Here is an 18,624-nt window from a genome sequence, read left to right on the forward strand (position 1 = left end):
TGATTTCCCAGCAGCAACGCGGCGGATTGAATTTCATCATGTATGGCTGCCAATGGGAGAGAGAGAAGCTATTGGATATTTATTTGATTGTTTTATTTTTTGTGTAAACCCAAGACGATGATGGATGGTCGCTCAATTTTATTTTGAAAAAATTTGGGCGTTGGAAAAATTGCATCCACTCTCACTAGCTGCTGTCGAGATTTTCCCTTTCTTTTCACTCTCTCAGCTCAGACACTTTCTTATGAATCGCACAGTAGTTGGAAACTGAATAATGATCACGGATCATCCACTCTCTTACACAATAAGCCGGTTTTTCTTGTTAAGTTGGTCATGTTTGTGTTCAATGGCCCGTTGGTTTGACACGTCAAATCCCATCTGTCATAAGCCTCTCGGCTGCCGAACGCGCAAATGTGGCCTGACGTTGATCAGCCTCTTTCTATACACACAGTTCAAATTATAATACACTATAAGGTCGTCGTGTTAAACAAGAGTTAACTGCACGGCCGGCCCATACATGTACATAAAAACTCGGATCGTTCAATCGTGAAATATTCAGATTCATATCTCTTATGTAAATTCACAAGACAAACTTGTTTTATCCAAAAAACTTTTCCTTGAGATTTTTATTTTGACTTTCTCGTCTATAACGCCAGTGGCTGAGACTAGGCTATATCAGCAACTCTCCAACCGTTATCAGAGAAAGTGTACACACGTGAAAGGGAATATTCAAATCAAACCCAAAAATAATACGGACGTTCTTTTTCTTTTCTTGAGGACAATATTGACTGGAATAACAAGAAAAACCGGTCACACACATTCTAGACTACACCATATCTCTATATAGGGGAGTAGGAAAACCTCAAAAGTTGACAAAGGCAATAAAACATAGAGAGAGAATTCGGCTATAGATTAATTGAAGTCTCTCTCATCTGCATGGCGGCATTTGTTTGTTCGACATGCACACATGATGACAACACGCTATATCCTTATCCGGAATTTAGAAAAAAAAATTTCACTTGTAAATCGACCCAACATTTTAAAACTTAAATAAAAAGGTTTTTGAATTTTTCAAACGCCTTTTTCCCACTGGGCGTGGCGGCAAATCCTCCTTGTTTTTTCGTACGCATTTGTTAAATCACGATTGCGGATCTACGCGGATCAACTGGCAGGCGGCGCATTGTACACAACGGACACGCCCATTTGGCGCTGAAAATTCGTGTTAAGGACCACAATATTTAGATATTGATCGCTCTCAAAGAATTTTCAAAGCTTTATTTTAAAAGTTGTTGAATTGCGTTCAAATGGGTTGGGTTTGTAATTCAATCCATCTGCTCCGGCAACAACACTTCTTGGGCGAGTGACTCATTTTTGCGGTTGATCCAGAGAACAGGAAACAATTTCAAATAATAATAATAATAACGAGTTTTGTGTTTCTTAATTATATCGTTTCCAGGAATGTTGTTGGACGGCAGTCGCTTTTATCGGGGGTTGTTATTTTTAAAAATATTTCGATTTTATTCGCCGCCACGACATTGAAATTCAAAGCGCGTCCAACTCGGGGAATTAATAATCTCAGGCTAAATGTTGTTGTTCATGTAAAATTACCAGCCATCAACTATAAACTACACAGAATAATATAAATGAATGGCGCTTACAGTTAATCAAATTCAGCCGTTTCCTGTCGTCATGACAATAAAAGAAAATTGCTCACGCAATTAAAAGAGTCGCCCAAGACGGTGAGAGAAAAAAGAGAATTCTCGATTAAAGTCGATATAGAAAATGGGGGAACTGAAAGAAATGTTGTGAATGCGCGGGAATGGGGTCACGCGGGACTAGTGACTCGTGTGTGTCTGCTGCTGCGCATCACGCCCTATTTCTCGCATTTTGTTACTCGCTGCTGTTGCTGCTGCTGAGGTGAAATCATTGGCTATATAACTAGTACGCAGAACAGCCAATATATATAGTTTTGCTCGCTATGGCCATTTTGATCAGCTGACGGATAAAGTCTCTCTCGCTCCCAATTCCTTTTCTTTTAATTCCACCCACTTTTTAAAAATGTAGATATCTAGGGCACTACGTACACTACTTGGTCATTCAACATCAAATCTGCATCGGGATTATATGTCAAGAGCTGCTGCTGTAAGGTCTCTGAATAACCTCAAACACGAGATATTACTCATAATAGCTTGTTTATTATAATAATAGGCGCTTATGGACATGTAGAGAGAGATAAGAGTCTTATCTTCTTTGAACTGGTAGAAAGACCACACCCGGCGCCCGTTGACAGCCGGATAGACCCATACAGTACGGCCGAGTGTGTCTATAATAATACCCCCCAAAAAAAAACTTTCTTCCGTCTTAGTACATATTTCTCCGAAGAAGATAAAGCCGTGATTGTACATATAGTCCCCCCTTCCCATTGTGTAACCCCGTCGTCGTGGTTCAAGGTGTGTTATCACGTCGCTTGTTGGGGTGAAAAGCGACAATAGGAGACGCTGTAAGGGGATGATTATTAGGACTCTATTATACATATACAACCGCCTATTTGAATCACAGAAGCGCACATGGTATCGGGCGTGTCTTTCTGGATAATGTTTCATCTTGTGTACATATTTGAATTTCTCTTTTCTTTCTAAATAATATTGAATTTCTGACCTACTGTTTTTAACTGTCCCATTTTTGAAAGTGTCGGATATAGTAGCCAGCAGCAGGTCGAATAAGCGCCAGACTTGACCGACTTTTGCGCTGTGTGTGTAACATTCTCAACAGTGGCGTGTGGGGGAGGAACGCCGATATATGGAAATAGAATAATGGGACTCTCCAGTTTTGACCCTGTGTATATATGTAGAGAGAGAGAAGCTCTAATTATAGCAGCAACAAAAAAGGGACTCGACACCAGAAAGTCGAAGAAAAATCCAGACGCTTCGTGTCAGGACGCAGTTGGAACATTGGATCACGCAAGTCGGGATATAACGCAGCATTGTCTCTCCCAACACACAATCAGTGCAATTAAACTTGAACGCAGCGCCTTATTGATCAATTAATTGTGATGATGAATCGAGCGGAATCGCCGGCCAACGGCATCAGCAGCAAAGTGTGCGCATTGTGTCGTTCAAAAGCCTCGCAAATCTGCGGAGGATGCGGTGAAATTTCCTACTGCTCAAAGGAACACCAGAAACAACATTGGGCCAATCACAAGAGCCAGTGCAAACCTTACAAGATTGTTTTCGACCAGAAATATGGCAGGTATTTAATAAATATCTAGAATTCATTTAAAATAAAAACATATCGTGACTATATAAACGTGTTCTATCTTTTAGGATCATGGTGGCGTCCAAGAATATCAAACCGGGCGAAATCATATTTCGGGAAAAGGCCATTTTCACGGGACCCAAACAAGGTTGTCTGCCGTGCTGTTTGGCGTGCTACACCAGCCTGGAGAATGTAGAAGAGGCCAGTCTCTTCCGGTGCCCTGGATGTAATTTCCCGTTTTGTCAAGAGAAATGTGCCAAGGTAAAATCATATAACCAAACAATAACAATAACTTTGACTTTCTAAAAACGGTCCGTCCGTCAAAATACGTAATAATAGAGTCCCGAACATGGCGAAACGGAATGCAAAGTTTTGAGCCGGACCAAATCGCGCATCACCATAACCGACATGAGCAAATCGCATCCGGTCTACCAATGTATTTCGCCACTCAGAGGACTTTTATTGAAGACGACCCAGCCCAAATTATTCGAAGTATAAAACCAAAAAACAGCAAATTAATTAATTAAAATAATTAATTAAACACAGTCCGTTTTGTAATAATAAATAGCAATTCAACGGATTGGAGAACCACAACGACTTGAGGAGAAAGTCGGACTATTGGAGCGTCTACCAAATCAACGTTGTCGAATTTCTCCACAAGGTTTGCGAATTATCCGATCAATTTACCCAGGAAGAAATCCACTCGGCTTGCGGGGCCCTGGACGTCAATGCCTATGAAATCAGACCTCCCAATAGTGGCCAGCAACGCATCCTCGGTCTGTTCCCTCTGGCCTCGATGATGTCTCACAACTGCGTGTCTAATATGAACCACGTCATCGATGCCAAGTAGAAATCAATTCAAAACTTTGATACCGAAATAATAAAAACCTAATCAAATTTCTTATGTAATAGATACCAGATGACAGTTCGAGCTTCAGTTCCTATTATGAGAGGAGAGCAAGTCTTTTCCAGTTATGCCCTGGCGCTCGAAGGTAATATTTAATCCAATTAAATTATTACGTTAAACTGAAAATGACTCTGATTATACATTTATAATTACAGGAACGAGAGAACGTCGATCTCTGTTGCGTCAGAGCAAATTATTTGAATGTGATTGTTCCCGCTGCTCAGATCCAACGGAATGTTCAACTTATTTATCGGCCCTGCGCTGCCAGAAATGCCCCACGGGCTTCGTGCTGCCCATCCGCCCGCTGGATGAGAAAGAAACGGAATGGAAATGCAATTTGTGCTCGTACAAATTGACGGCCGTCGTCGTCAACCGAGTCGTCGACAAACTCAAAGAAGAATTCGAAACCATCGGACCCAACGAAGTGGAAAAGTATTTTGAGATTTTTAAATCTGATTATAAAAGTTGCAATCAAACCTTTTTTTTGGGGCCGGAAGGTTCGAAGGATTCCTAAGTCGACACGCCTCACTTGTCCATCCCAATCACTTCCTGTTCACGAGCGCCCGGCAGTCGCTGAGTCAATTGTACGGACGGGATGAAAAGTATTTGCTCAACACTTTGACGATGGAACAGCTGGAACGAAAAGTTGTCATCTGCCGGCAGTTGCTGGATGTGGCGGATGTCGTCGAGCCCGGCTTGACACGAATCAGAGGTATTGAAGTAAATGAATTATCTTTTCACATCACTTAAACAGCAATTTGATTGTTGACTAATAAAGGTGTGACGCTGTACGAGATGCACGCTCCAATGTTGCTGATGGCCAGACGGACGTTCGAGGCCGGCCAAATCAGTTCGGCGGAATTCAAAGAGAAGATTGAAACTGTCCGGTCGATATTGTCGGAAGCCACTAGAATCCTGTCGCTAGAAGATCCTGCCTCGACGGAAGGGGCCATGGGTAGTGCGGCCGTTCAAGCCCTGGATCAAATCCAGCGATGGATCTCATCCATGTGATGCACAAGTAATAAGGGAAAATAAACGAATTGATTTCTCAGCACAGTTGTTTGATTTCCTAGAATAACCCTCCCTCATGTATGATATTACCTTTCATTCATTTGGAAATTACAGCAGCACTTTTAAATATAGAAGAAAAGTTACGTCTCACTGTCAAATGAACCGACAGTGAAATCACCACAGCTCCTTTACGCCCTCTTACGTCATTCCCGAGCAGTTTCTGGGGATGAATATGATGACAAATGTTCACATAAGACGAGCGTTAATTTTAATTACGCAGTACATTTTCTGCTTTTACAAATGATCTGTAATTGGAAATCATCTTTAATTAAAATTACGCATATTATTCAACTTAAATTAAGCCCACTAAGATTATTTAATTGAATTGATCAACGGAATGTTTTTTATGACGCAATATATGGATACTGCGTAGTAGGCATATTACGTAATTTAGGCAATTTAGGCATATTAACGAATTTTTTATTTCGAATATAATTCGATCACAGTTAAATAATAAAACACAGTTCCTTTATAACCTCTTACGTCATTTCCCAAGCTGTTTTTGACTTAGTAAGATGATAAATATTCATATGAGACGGGCGTTTATTTTAATTACGCAGTACATTTTACTGCTTTTCCAAATTATCTTTAATTCGAATTAAATTGAATTTACGCGAATTATTCAACTTAAATTAGACCCAGTAAAATTCCATTTCATTGAATTGATGATCAACGGAATGTTCCTATTACGCAATATTGCGTAATAGGAACATAGGACAATGTATTTACATGGATACTGCGTAGTATGCATATTACGCAATAGTAGATGGCAGCCCCTATGGAATTTTTTATTTTTAATATAATTCGATCACAATTAATTAAAAAGTTAATTCCTTTTTTGAAATATATGCGTAATAAAATTATGTTTCGAATGAGCTATAATTGAATGACATAAACTTTGACGCTTTTAAAATATAATCGAATAACTGAGCCAAACGGCTGCTGCGAATGGCGAATCGAAGCCAAAGGTTATATAAGGGACACCGATTTCCAATAGAGTAATCGCAGTTTTCTCAAAGTCAAAATGTTCAACCGCAATATGGGAAACGGACTTTGGGCTTTAGTAAAGAGTTTGTGGTTTTACGGCACCATACCAGACCGTAATGCTAATAAGCAGAATTTGCAACCCACCATGCAACCGATGCAAAACAAAATGGCGGAATTAAACCCCGACCATCATACCCGACAGTATTCGAATTACGAAAGTAATTTCCAGACATCTTACCAGACGATTAATTCAGGAGCTAAACCATTGTCCCAGACGGCTGCTGCTGTACATATTCCACCCTTGTCCCAGCAGTCTAAAAATCCATTCATATGTGCCCCGACATCACCTCAATCGGTGCCGGCCGTGCCACAAGTTTCAAGTTGCTCTAATCGCTCCCGGAAGCTAAAACATATCGACCTGTTGGAACGGAGAGTTGAAGCTCTAGAAAATAAACACGATTATCAGATCCGTCTAGAGTCGGAAACAATTAGTAAACCAAAGTACCCGGATTTTTCCCGCTTGTCCACTGTAAACCCAATCATACCTGACACTGTTCCGGCAGCAGTTCCGGAAGTAGACGAACCGCTCACACCGGCCGAAATAAAACAACTTGAAATTTGGTTCCCAAACGGAGTGCCGAGAGAAGCATTCTTAGTTGCCGACAATCATTTGCCGATTCCTGAAAATGTTACGGCAGCAGTTCCGGGAGAAAAGGCCCTATTACGAATTTGGTATCCCAACCGCATTGCTGCGCCGAAAGAAGTATTACCGATGATCGAAACCGATCCTTATTATTACAGTGTCATTGAACCTGAATACGCAGTTCCAAACGAAAATTTTTACCAGACAACCGAAATGGCCGAGCCAAAAGGCCTAATGACAGTACTACCAGACAGTCCTAATCAAGACAAATCACCTGTGCCGGAATCCAATTGGATTAATCCATTGGGCCAAAAAGTCCCTGTTCCTAGTCAAATCCAATATAAGAAACCAAAGCTGGATAATAATGACACCTGGTGGAATAAGTTGACAAAGTTAAAAAAGTTTCTACCAGCCAAACGAATGAAATTACCCGATGACTTAAAGCCGACTATTATTTGGGATGAACAGAACGGAGTTTGGAAGGACACGTCGAGGAACTTACCGCCACCACCGCCCGACAAGTTTTATAATTGGAAGGGAGCACCACTTTCGATGGAATTTGACGAAGCAACCGGGAATTGGGTTGACCGGAAGAAGGAAATGGATGGGGTCAATCTTGGACCACCCGGACATCAACATCACAGCCAAAAGAATATACAGAAACTTTTGCAAGATTTGGCTGCAAAAAATATCGGTGATCTTGAAGCGAATAGATTGGCCGGCTTATTAAGTCCGGCGAAATATAATGAGAAAGTCGTAGCCGTTCGAGCGATCCTTTCGGAATCTGCGAAATTTCCTTCACTTAAAGATCCTGATTGGACGGAATCAACTGTGCATACTTCTTATGGGACGATCACACCTTTGGGTCAAAAGGACCCAGCACTTGCTGTCCCACCCAAAGTTGGGTCCACACCCAAGATGGATAATAATCGGCTTTTGGAGGACAATCATTTGCCGATTACCGAAGCCGATCCTTTTGAGAAAAATGTGATTGAACTGGCGCCCAGGACGCCGCTACCCAACTCCCATCCCCCGACCAAATGGGAGAATCCAGCATTTTTTAGTGCCAGGGAAAATCCTTACCAGAGAGTCAAGTTGCAGCAGCCACAATATGGCAAGATGGAATTACTACCTTCGTCATTCTTTCAAGAGATCCATCAGCAGCTTCCGGTACCATTCAGCACAATTGATACTACGCCCAAGCTAGCTAACGACAACTGGTGGAAAACTATATCAAAGTGGCTCCCAGCCAAGAAAATGAAATTACCGGACGATACTACTAATCCGATCATCTGGGATGAAAAGTACGGAGTATGGGTGGACACGTCCACCAACTATCCGCCGCCGCCCGACAAGTATTGCAATGACGCAGCAATTACGATGGTATATGACGAACATACTGAAAAATGGGTTGACCTGAAAAAGGACATGGTCGAGGGTCAAAGAAAAAAACAGCAACTGATGCTAGAGTTGGCGGCAAAGAATACCGCTAAGATCGAGTCGGATATCTTGGACGGCTTATTAAATCCGGCGGATTGCCAAAAGGAAATCGAAGCCGTTCGAGTGATCCTGTCGGAAGCGGAAAAAATTCCTTTACTGGTAGATCCTGCCTCGACGGAAGGGGCCATGGTTATGGCAGTTTTAGAATGTATGAAGCGAATTCAGCACTGGATAGTACAAGAAGATAGTACAAGAAGATAGTCCGCCGGAATCAAACAAAAAAAAAACGACTTTTATTATTTTCGTTGTGCAGTGTGTCGTGCGGAAGCTTCGCAAATCTGCGGTGGATTGAATGTGTGGAAGACGATAATAAGTTGAATAAACGAGCAAATACCCGATGTGGGACAAATCAACCCGAATGGTATTCTTTTTAATATAGATAATAAGATTGTGTTTTAAACGGTTTTTATAAATAAAATGGTGACTACATAAAATCCTCATCTTCATCAACGGTCAGAATTTTCAAGACGTTGTTGTGATCAAATTCGACTTGCTTTCTGATTTCTCTTTTATTTATTTTTGGGATCCCAATCACTTGCGGTGTAAATCAATTTTCAAAGCAGTTAATCACCAAGTGCTGCAATCATAGTCATGTCGCTAAACGGAACATACCAAAAAACGAAAGTCAAATAAAACACTCTCACTTTAAACTTGTCGACCAAAATAATTGTGACAAAGTGATAAGAATAAGAGATAGGCGCCTGTCCCACCCCCTTTGTAAACAAAATAAAATAATAATAATTTTTGAAACTATGAAAGGTTATGCTCAAAGAATTTTTAGTCCTTACGCGTCTTTACGTTATCTTAATAAAGTCGAAATACAAGCCTTGCCTCACACACAGACTGCAGCGAACCTGTGAAGCGAAGCTGGCGATTGGAAGAGCAGACTAGTTGGCGCAAATAAGGGAAATGGGACACTTGCATCAGAGCCAGCAGAAATTGTGGGAACTTTTCCGGAAGATGGTCGTGAAGAATAGAGAACAGATCACGGATTTAGACAGATTTAGATGAACAAAAGCGAAACTGAACGTGTTAAAATTTCTGATTTAACGATTTATTCTGCATAGCTGTTCTGTCAGTTGATATTCTAAAATAAAATTACTTTAAACTTATACAGTAGCATGCATATATAGTAAGCTATTACGGTAGTTAGTTCAACAAACATAATAAAAAAATTGGGTGATAAAACATTAAATTTGACTCATTACTCTAAGTCAATAAGTTCCGAAACGGTAGTGCACATGCTGGACATGTCAAAATCATCATAAATCATATGCCTACTAAATAGCTGGATTCAGGTTAAACAAGAGAGTTTCCAAATGGAAAAAAAATTTAGCAAAATTCTTCACAGATATGTCAAAAAAAGTTCGTTTGTATGTGTTGTGGTCGGGTGTGTTGGTCGGGAAGAAATTTAAATTATTAAAAAAATAATAATGCGGAAGGTCCAATGGACCGAATATCTCGTCGGCCTCTATGACTGTCCTCATGTCGGGTAGACAATTTTCATCATAAGTCACCAGCAATCGAATTTCATCTTCGATATCTCGAAAAATGTTCCGTATGTGGGAAATCCAGTTACGCTGCTCTTGCGTCAGAGTGCTGTGGAACGAGTATATAACAATACAGATGGCATTTATTTTTTCAATCTCATTTGAGGATCGGAAACAATCTTTAATTCGTAGATAGATTTTTTCGTCATTGTCTTGGTGGCCAGTAAACGTTGGTGCGTCTACAATAGTCAGAGGACAGCCAATCCGAGATCCTTCCTTCTTATTTAAATGGTAGAAAATCACTTGGTCCATTTGGTTGTGATCCTCGTCAATCAGTTTGAAACGGAAGTCGTCTTTCCACTCGACGCCCAATACGTAATTTGCCATGGCATTGATCAGATTACTTTTGCCTGAACCTCGGTCACCCACTATCAAGATGGTCTTTTGCATACTGCTGTTGCTGGCCAACGGGGTCTTACCGAAATAGAAACGGTCGACACGTTGGGTGTCCCGATTCCGAACTTCTTTAAACGGTAAATTGTAGATATCGATCCCATAGCTGATAGCACTCTTCTGACTCATGCGACGGACGACATTTGCTAGCCTATTATAGCCTGGTTGCAATGTAAGTTGATATTTAAGTTGGTCAAGAACTTGTTCCAAATCAATTCTTTCATTTGGTTGATGTCGAAGCATTTGACGAATGACATCGAAGCTGAAACTGCCCTTATTTAATTCTAGAAACAGAAAAACAAACACGTTAGATAGACACGATGCCCACATTTAACTATATAATAAAATATCGCGATATATACTGTCAAAGTTAACTGGGGTGTCCTTAATGATATTTCCGGCAATTAAATTATCTTCGCCGAATGGATGGATTCCTCTTGTAACAAAATAGAAAAAGACGCATCCGGCCGAGAAAATGTCACTTTGAATTGAGCCTTTAATTGGAGTTGAATCAGTTACGGATATGTTCAACATTTCCTGCGCCATCCAAATTCCTGTTCCTTTCAATGGGCCACTGACTAGATACGTGTGATTGGTGCTAGTCTCCTTGCACAAACCGAAATCGGACAACTTGATTCGACCATCCAAAGAAATGAGAATATTTTCAGGTTTGATGTCCCGATGAATCAATTTCTTTGAATGGATGTATTGTAGCCCGGTGGCAATCTCAATCAGCACCGTGCAATCTGACGGTAAATCAGGCCCTTGATATTTGTTATTACAAACATCTGCCAGTGTGCCTGTACACAGTTCCAGAACGATGTACCTGCGACAAAAATAAACCCGAATGATATTCAATAATAGGCTGAGATTGCCGATTAATATGGCGAATATTGTGACTACCTGAAATCTGCATCTTGTTCAACAGTCAGAATCTTCAGGACGTTGTCGTGATCAAGTCTGACTTGCGTTTTTACCTCTCGATCTTCTTTTGACAATGTATCCACTACAATTCTCTTGACAGCCACTGGATGACGTTCATAAGACCCACTATAAACCACTGAATTGCCTCTACCGAGTACCTTGTTTTTATCCAACTCGATTTTATTCGAAAAAGGTTTTGGGTAAGAATCCGCCATTTCGTCGTTCACTAATGTAACTGATAAACATCAAACTTGTATGTACGTGTTTCACGCACCGACACAGTGCGACCCAAGCTGATAAAACTGATAACAATCTTTTATCACACAATCAAATCATATTAGATATTTAACTGATAATGTATGAAATTCACGAAACGAATCTGACGTTGCCATTGCAGAATTATTTTAAAAAGAAGCGCTATTGTAGCCAAAAAGAAAAAAAAAACAATTTCAATACGCTGTGAGATGAACTTGAACGTCCACAAAGATATGGCATCTGTCCAAAACCATTTAAAACGTCATAGCATAAATACTCGAAAACATTCACATGCGATGATGAGAGAGAGATATATCTTTCCGTCGTTTCAATCTTTTTCCGTCCAGTCAACATCCGCGGATGCGATGCCGGAACTCGCCCAGCAGCAGTCAAATCGCTTGACTTTAGTCGACCTAGACCCTTGACAACTCCCCCACCACTATATTTACATTTCACACGGCGCATTTCTTATTTCGTGAATAACTCAACTCGTCAACAACCCCGCACACGTGTTATGGCATCTAAATTTAGAGCAACAATTGCGACTACGTATATCCGATGTCGAATAATTTCCCTGTATCTAATTTAAATTAACGCTTAATTAAGTCTTTTCCGGTTAAGGTTGCAGTGCGGAGAATGGACGAGCTGCTGACACGATTCGTCGTCGGAGATATTAATTTGAATCTATTTGGGCCATGCCCATCAGCCACAAACCCCAACGAACTCTCCCACGTACACATCGCATCGATATGGAAATAGAATTTTCTGCTTGTCCGTTTTAGCGGGGGGATGAATTCATGACCAACAGCACGTACGGGACTGTTTTTAAAACAAAACCATAAAAAAAGGAAAATAAGGAAAAATAAAAGGCGGGCTGCAAACTACGACGCAATATCGAGAAGGTATTACAAGACATTTCTAGAAGCTTCCCACCATCAGATGTCTAGAAATCTTGGCGTATTAGGAGGGACAGCTGGAACGTTTGATCGGACAACAACTCTAGCACGGCAGCTCTCCATAGTGTTCCATTAGTGTCTCACTACGCTGTGCAGCCTTAAAACAGTTTGATTGCAGAGATTATCGAAATGGACGAAACGGAATTGTGCGCAGTTTGTTGTTCGAAAGCCTCCCAAATTTGCGGCGGATGCGCTCAAGTCTTTTACTGCGCCAAGGATCACCAGAAACAACATTGGCCGATCCACAAGAGTCAATGCAAACCCTACAAGATTGTTTGCGACCAGAAATTCGGACGGTATCAATTAACTTTGCGTTTGCACTGATTCAAATTGTTTTAAAATAATGCACATTGGATTGAAATAGCTTTATGGTGGCGTCCAAGAATATCAGACCGGGTGAAATAATATTTCGGGACAAGGCTTTAATCACGGGACCCAAACAAGGTTGTCGTCCGTGTTGTCTTACGTGCTACACCAGTCTGGAGGATGCGGAAGAGGCCAGTCTCTTCCGGTGCCCCGGATGTGACTTCCCATTTTGCCAAGAAGAATGCGCAAAGGTTGAAAGATAATTTAGCAAATCATTTCATTTCATTTAATCAATAATTATTACATCAGAGTCCAAATCACGAAGCCGAATGCCTCGTATTAAGACGAGCTCAAACACACATTGACGACATGAACGAATTCCACCCGATTTACCTGTGCATTCTTCCACTGCGGGGCCTTTTACTTAAAACGACGCAACCGAAATTATTCCAAGTATTTCAGAAATGACTTTTACTTATTAAGTAAACTTAATCATTTTGCAAAAGGCATTCAGCGAATTGGAACATCACAACGACTTGCGACGACAGTCGAAAATGTGGGACGTTTACCAAGTCAACGTCGTCGAATTTCTCCGGAATTCGTGCCATTTGGCGGATCAATTTAGTCAAGAGGAAATCCACTCGGCCTGTGGCGTCCTCGACGTCAACTCGTACGAAATTCGATTGTCAGACGGCCAAGGAGCGCTGGGCATTTTCCCATTAGCTTCGATGCTATCACATCATTGCATTTCAAACACTCACCATATTATCGACGACAAGTAAAATTCTATTAATCCCAAATTGATTTAGAGTCTAATTAACCTGAAATTATTCGCATGCAGATATCAGATGACGGTTCGAGCAACAGTTGCGATCGATAGAGGCCAGCAAATATTCGCCAGTTACACTTTACCGCTGGAAGGTATTGAAGCACTTTAATGTGTGCGTGTCGAAACCTTGTAAAAACCTTTTTTTTTTTTTAAAACAATTTCCAGGAACAAAAGAGCGAAGGGCCGTGTTGCGTCACAGCAAATTATTCGAATGCGATTGTTCCCGCTGCTCCGATCCGACGGAATGTTCAACTTATTTATCGGCCCTCTGCTGTCCAAAGTGCACGACGGGCGCCGTGCTGCCCGTCCGGCCGCTGGACGAGGCGGAAACCGAGTGGAAATGCACCCGGTGCCCTTACAACCTTACGGCTTCCGTCGTGAACCGAGTGGTCGACCGGCTCACACAAGAATTCCAAGCCATCGGACCCAATCAAGTGGAAAAGTATATTTTATAATCGAATTGATTCAAAAAAACAATTTCGCGCGTTTTCATCGCGACGGATTTATATGCAAAATAGATACGAAGGATTCCTAAAACGGCACGCCTCACTTGTCCATCCCAATCACTTCCTGTTCACGAGCGCCCGGCAGTCGCTGAGCCAATTGTACGGACGGGATGAGCGGTTCTTACTCAACACTTTGACGATGGAACAGCTGGAACGAAAAGTTGCCATCTGCCGGCAGTTGCTGGATGTGGCGGATGTCGTCGAGCCCGGCTTGACACGAATCAGAGGTATATGAAGTAAATGAATTATCTTTTCACATCACTTAAACACGCAATTTGATTGTTGTCTAAAGGTGTGACACTGTACGAGATGCACGCTCCAATGTTGTTGTTGGCCAGACGGGCGTTCGAGGCCGGCCAAATCAGTTCGGCGGAATGCCAAGAGAAAATCGAAGCCGTGCGAGTGATCCTGTCGGAATCGGCCAAAATCCTTTCGCTGGAAGATCCCGCCTCGACGGAAGGGGCCATGGGGACGGCAGCTGTTCAATCCCTGGGGCAAATTCAGCGCTGGATGTATTCTTTGTAACGGCCCCCACCCATTCGCTTTGTCTAGCCATTGTGATCCCAGTCTTTCAAAGTTACCGACACGTAATAAATAGTAGGAGGACCCGTGAGCGTTATACAAGGATTTAAAAAAACGACTTATATGGTAATGTTGATTCATCTGTGCTTAAATAAATAACCCAAACAGCTCGGATTGGGACGTTTGTTTATCGCCACATGCCCCGAATAGTTTGAACTAAATAAAAATATCGCAGACGAAAATAAAAAGTTTGGGATGCCGCGGTGATCAAAATTTCCCGACGTGAAAACTCGGGAATGGAATGACATGGTAGACGCTAGAAAATGTTGTTTACCTTCCAAACAGTAAAAAAATAAAAATAAAGTTTGTTGTTGTTGTTCCAGCTGGTAGATATATATCGAGTAAGACGATACACAGCAGTCCTTCTTAAGGAAGGACGCAGCTTTGATTACAAGTTAACAAAACTGTAAAATTATCCGGCTACTAGTTATCCACACTACCGCATCAAATTGTCTTAAAATGAATAAACAAAACGTATTTTTTACAACCAGGTGTGTGGCAGTCAGTTATTTTTAAAAATTTTTATAAATGTTTAATTTAATTTAATTTAATTTAATTTTTACAAAATTAAATAAAATAATTTTTTTTTTAAATTTAATTTTTAAATTTATTTGATGAAATCCAATGCGGAACGAGAGAAAATGCGGATGAAGCCATTGAAAAAGTTATAACCGTCGGCGCCGTCTTGCCAAAGAAATTGGCCAGGTTTGAAAGTCACTAGGTCTTTTGTGACTCCACGACCCCAGGAGAGAAGAAAAACATTCCCAGGCTAGGCACAACGAACCCGACACGTGCTGCAATGTGTAAAAAATTCCATCTAAAATTCCAGTCGATTTTAACCTTCGCCGCAACTATTGTCCTAGTCAAGTTTACCCTTCCAGCGCCTTCCAGGAAGGATACGATAGGACGACGTTAGTTCTATACGCCCAGCCAACGAAAGGATGCCTGTTTACAAATATAAAGTTCTAATGTTTTCTACACGTGTCGCCCTATTCAAATGAAATGCGGAAGATGAAACTGCGAGAAGAGATTATCATACACAAGGCGACGCTGAAGTTGATGGATGGGCTGATGACATTGTGTGCATACAACAACATTAAACTTGGCTCTCCATTGTGAACCTCATCAGCACGGGCAGACTCTCGTGAGCCAATCCAAACAAGAAGAAGAAGCTCTGCTGACTCATTATAGGCCACCACCAGACGACCCCCCATATAAGTGGAGTAGTCCCAAAAAGACTAAAGATACATTTCGTCCAGCAGCTTCATTTGTATCCGGGCGTCCAGAAGAAATTGTTGTGCAACCATTTACTCGCAGCTCTGTGAGGGTCCCTTTTCTTATTTGTTACTAGGCCGCCTAAAAAACGGGAATTTTTAAAAAATGAATCGAACGGAATCGAACGGCAGTTGCGCAGTGTGTCATGCGGAAGCCTCGCAAATCTGCGGCGGATGCGGTGAAATTTCCTACTGCTCAAAGGAACACCAAAAAGAACATTGGCTAGTCCACAAGAGTCTCTGCAAGCCCTACAAGATTGTTCACGACGAGAAATTCGGACGGTAAGTTAATTAATAGCCATTTCCCCGTGTTAAATAAATACAAGACTATACGTAAGATTTATTGCGCCGCAGCTGCATCTTTGCGAGTAAAAACCTCAAGCCTGGAGAAATTATTTTTGGAGAAACGGCTGTTATCACTGGACCCAAACAGGGCTGCACACCCTGTTGTCTCAAGTGCTATGCCAGTCTGGATCGTGTACAAGAGGCCAGCCTCTTTCGCTGCCCCAATTGCAATTTCCCATTTTGCCAGGAGCAATGCGCAAAGGTATTCAACTATCGATTTGTACATTAGTGCATTTTGATTTTAAAAATTTGATTATAAAGAGCCCTGAACACGAAGCTGAATGTTTAGTTCTAAGTCGAGCTAAATCTTGCATTGTAATCAATGATGTCCATCAAATGCATCCGGTCTACCAATGTATTACTCCGCTCAGAGGACTCTTACTGAAAACTACGCAGCCAAAATTATTCAACGTATCGACAATTAAGTTAAAAAAAAAATCATTTTGTACTTTTACAATTCAATTTTTTAAATTAGGAATATAAAATATTGGAGAACCACAACGACTTGCGACGACAGTCAGACATGTGGAGAATCTATCAAGTGAACGTTGTTCAATTTCTCCGCAAAATTTGCGGATTGGCGGATGGATTTAGCGAGGAGGAAATTCACGCTTCCTGCGGCGTCATAGACGTCAACGCGTTTGAAATTCGACTTCCCGGGAATCAATATCAACAAGTGTTGGGTGTGTTCCCCCTGGCGTCCATGATGTCACACAACTGCGTAGCCAATACGCAGCACGTCATCGATGCCAAGTAAATAATTCCTTTAAATTTAATTGTTAAGACTTAAACTTGATTATTCAAATTTTCTATAGTTACACGATGACCGTTCGAGCCTCAGTTCCAATCATTAAAGGGGAACAAATATTCACCAGCTACACTTTACCCCTGGAAGGTATTAAACCCCGTAATTATTACGTTATGCAATCAACACAAATTTTCTTTTCGTTGTATAGGGACTAAAGAGCGAAGGGCCGTGTTGCGTCAGAGCAAATTGTTCGAATGCGATTGTTCCCGGTGCTCCGATCCGACGGAATGTTTGACTTATTTATCGGCCCTGCGTTGCCCAAACTGTTCGAATGGCGTCGTGTTACCTGAACGGCCGCTGGACGAGCCAGAAACTAACTGGCAATGTTCCCAATGTCCTTACAAATTGACGGCAGCTGTCGTGACACAAGTGATTGACAAACTCAAAGAAGAATTGGAAACCATCGAACCCGATCAAGTGGAAAAGTAAAAATGAGGGGGAAAAACAGCTGTAAAAAGGAAAGGTTTGTTTTTCAAATTTTTGTTCGATTGATTATGACGGAATAGATTGGAAGATTTCTTCAGTCGACACGCCTCGCTACTCCATCCCAATCACTTCCTGTTGACCAGAGCCAGGCAATCGCTGAGCACTTTGTACGGGAGAAACGAACGATTTCTACTCAACACTATGACGTCACAACAGCTGGAACGGAAAGTTGACATCTGCCGGCGATTACTGTCTGTCGCCGATATCGTCGAGCCCGGCCTCACCCGAATACGTGGTCTGTTTTCTTCTAACTAAACTAAATTGACACATACAAAAATGATTCACTCACCTTACGTAATCAAATGCCCATGCAGGAGTGACGATGTACGAGATGTACGCCCCGTTGTTGCTGCTGGCCCAAAGGTCGTTCGAAGAAAGTCAATGTAAAATTTTATCCCATTTCAAGAAACAAATCGAAATCGTTCGAGACATTTTATCAGAGTCGATTGAAATCCTTTCACTGCAAGATCCTGCGTCGACAGGAGGAATTGTGAGTGCTGTTGAAGCCATGGAGCAAATCCAACGTTGGATATCAACCATGTGACACTATAGTTTTTAAATACATTTTTATGTTTTGCTCTCCAAACCGTTTATTTTGCGTCACGAAAAAAGTAACACGTATACAAATGGGGGGGCTGAAATCGGGGCTAGGGGGTTTCTTGTGGGGTAGAGATGGATTGACGGACACCAACTTGCACACACACAGACAGACACACACGAGGGAGTGAAAGAAAATTGTTTGTTTGTTTTCAACTTAATTAATTAATTGTCTGCTTAATCTTTTCGTCGTCTCCAGCATTGCAGGATCTTAAAAAATTCTTCTGTTTAATTTCTTTTTCACTTTTCTTTCATTTCGCACACGATTTGTTTTACTTTCTTAAAAAAAGGAAACAATTTTGTTATTTTTATCGACACTTTTCATTAGGCAAATTAACAAAAAATGGATGAACGGTGAATCACTCAGCGCGTCCATATATCAAGCGAGTAAGTGGTGGAGAGGAGAGAAAATGAATGTAAAAGGGATTTGATGTGTCAATCTGTACATCTTCA

General features: G+C 41.3%; 4 protein-coding genes across 4 annotated transcripts; 3 read left to right on the plus strand and 1 right to left on the minus strand.

Moving 5' to 3' along the window:
• The first annotated feature begins 2,811 nt into the window (after window positions 1-2,811).
• LOC124350605 (SET domain-containing protein SmydA-8-like) lies at window positions 2,812-5,205 on the plus strand. Its single transcript, XM_046801383.1, has 8 exons — window positions 2,812-3,246; window positions 3,321-3,513; window positions 3,592-3,744; window positions 3,821-4,098; window positions 4,165-4,244; window positions 4,315-4,591; window positions 4,657-4,871; window positions 4,938-5,205. The coding sequence occupies exons 1-8, from the start codon at window positions 3,050-3,052 to the stop codon at window positions 5,168-5,170; spliced, it is 1,626 nt and encodes a 541-aa protein (XP_046657339.1). The 5' UTR covers window positions 2,812-3,049; the 3' UTR covers window positions 5,171-5,205.
• A 4,262-nt stretch (window positions 5,206-9,467) lies between these two features.
• Window positions 9,468-11,538, minus strand: LOC124350603 (probable serine/threonine-protein kinase DDB_G0284251). Its single transcript, XM_046801382.1, has 3 exons — window positions 11,207-11,538; window positions 10,666-11,129; window positions 9,468-10,587 (listed from the first exon to the last, which is right to left on the minus strand). Exons 1-3 carry the CDS (start codon window positions 11,440-11,442, stop codon window positions 9,641-9,643), a joined length of 1,647 nt encoding a protein of 548 aa, XP_046657338.1. The 5' UTR covers window positions 11,443-11,538; the 3' UTR covers window positions 9,468-9,640.
• Window positions 11,539-12,397: 859 nt separating this feature from the next.
• LOC124350619 (SET domain-containing protein SmydA-8-like) lies at window positions 12,398-14,773 on the plus strand. Its single transcript, XM_046801407.1, has 8 exons — window positions 12,398-12,734; window positions 12,803-12,995; window positions 13,054-13,197; window positions 13,251-13,522; window positions 13,586-13,665; window positions 13,739-14,015; window positions 14,092-14,306; window positions 14,372-14,773. Exons 1-8 carry the CDS (start codon window positions 12,568-12,570, stop codon window positions 14,602-14,604), a joined length of 1,581 nt encoding a protein of 526 aa, XP_046657363.1. The 5' UTR covers window positions 12,398-12,567; the 3' UTR covers window positions 14,605-14,773.
• A 964-nt stretch (window positions 14,774-15,737) lies between these two features.
• On the plus strand, window positions 15,738-18,378 carry LOC124350612 (SET domain-containing protein SmydA-8-like). Its single transcript, XM_046801396.1, has 8 exons — window positions 15,738-16,217; window positions 16,290-16,482; window positions 16,542-16,691; window positions 16,756-17,033; window positions 17,096-17,175; window positions 17,237-17,513; window positions 17,595-17,809; window positions 17,889-18,378. Exons 1-8 carry the CDS (start codon window positions 16,042-16,044, stop codon window positions 18,116-18,118), a joined length of 1,599 nt encoding a protein of 532 aa, XP_046657352.1. The 5' UTR covers window positions 15,738-16,041; the 3' UTR covers window positions 18,119-18,378.
• Window positions 18,379-18,624: the final 246 nt, after the last annotated feature.

The sequence above is a fragment of the Daphnia pulicaria genome, chromosome 7, assembly GCF_021234035.1.
Source record: "Daphnia pulicaria isolate SC F1-1A chromosome 7, SC_F0-13Bv2, whole genome shotgun sequence".
Taxonomy (NCBI): Eukaryota; Metazoa; Arthropoda; class Branchiopoda; order Diplostraca; family Daphniidae; genus Daphnia; species Daphnia pulicaria.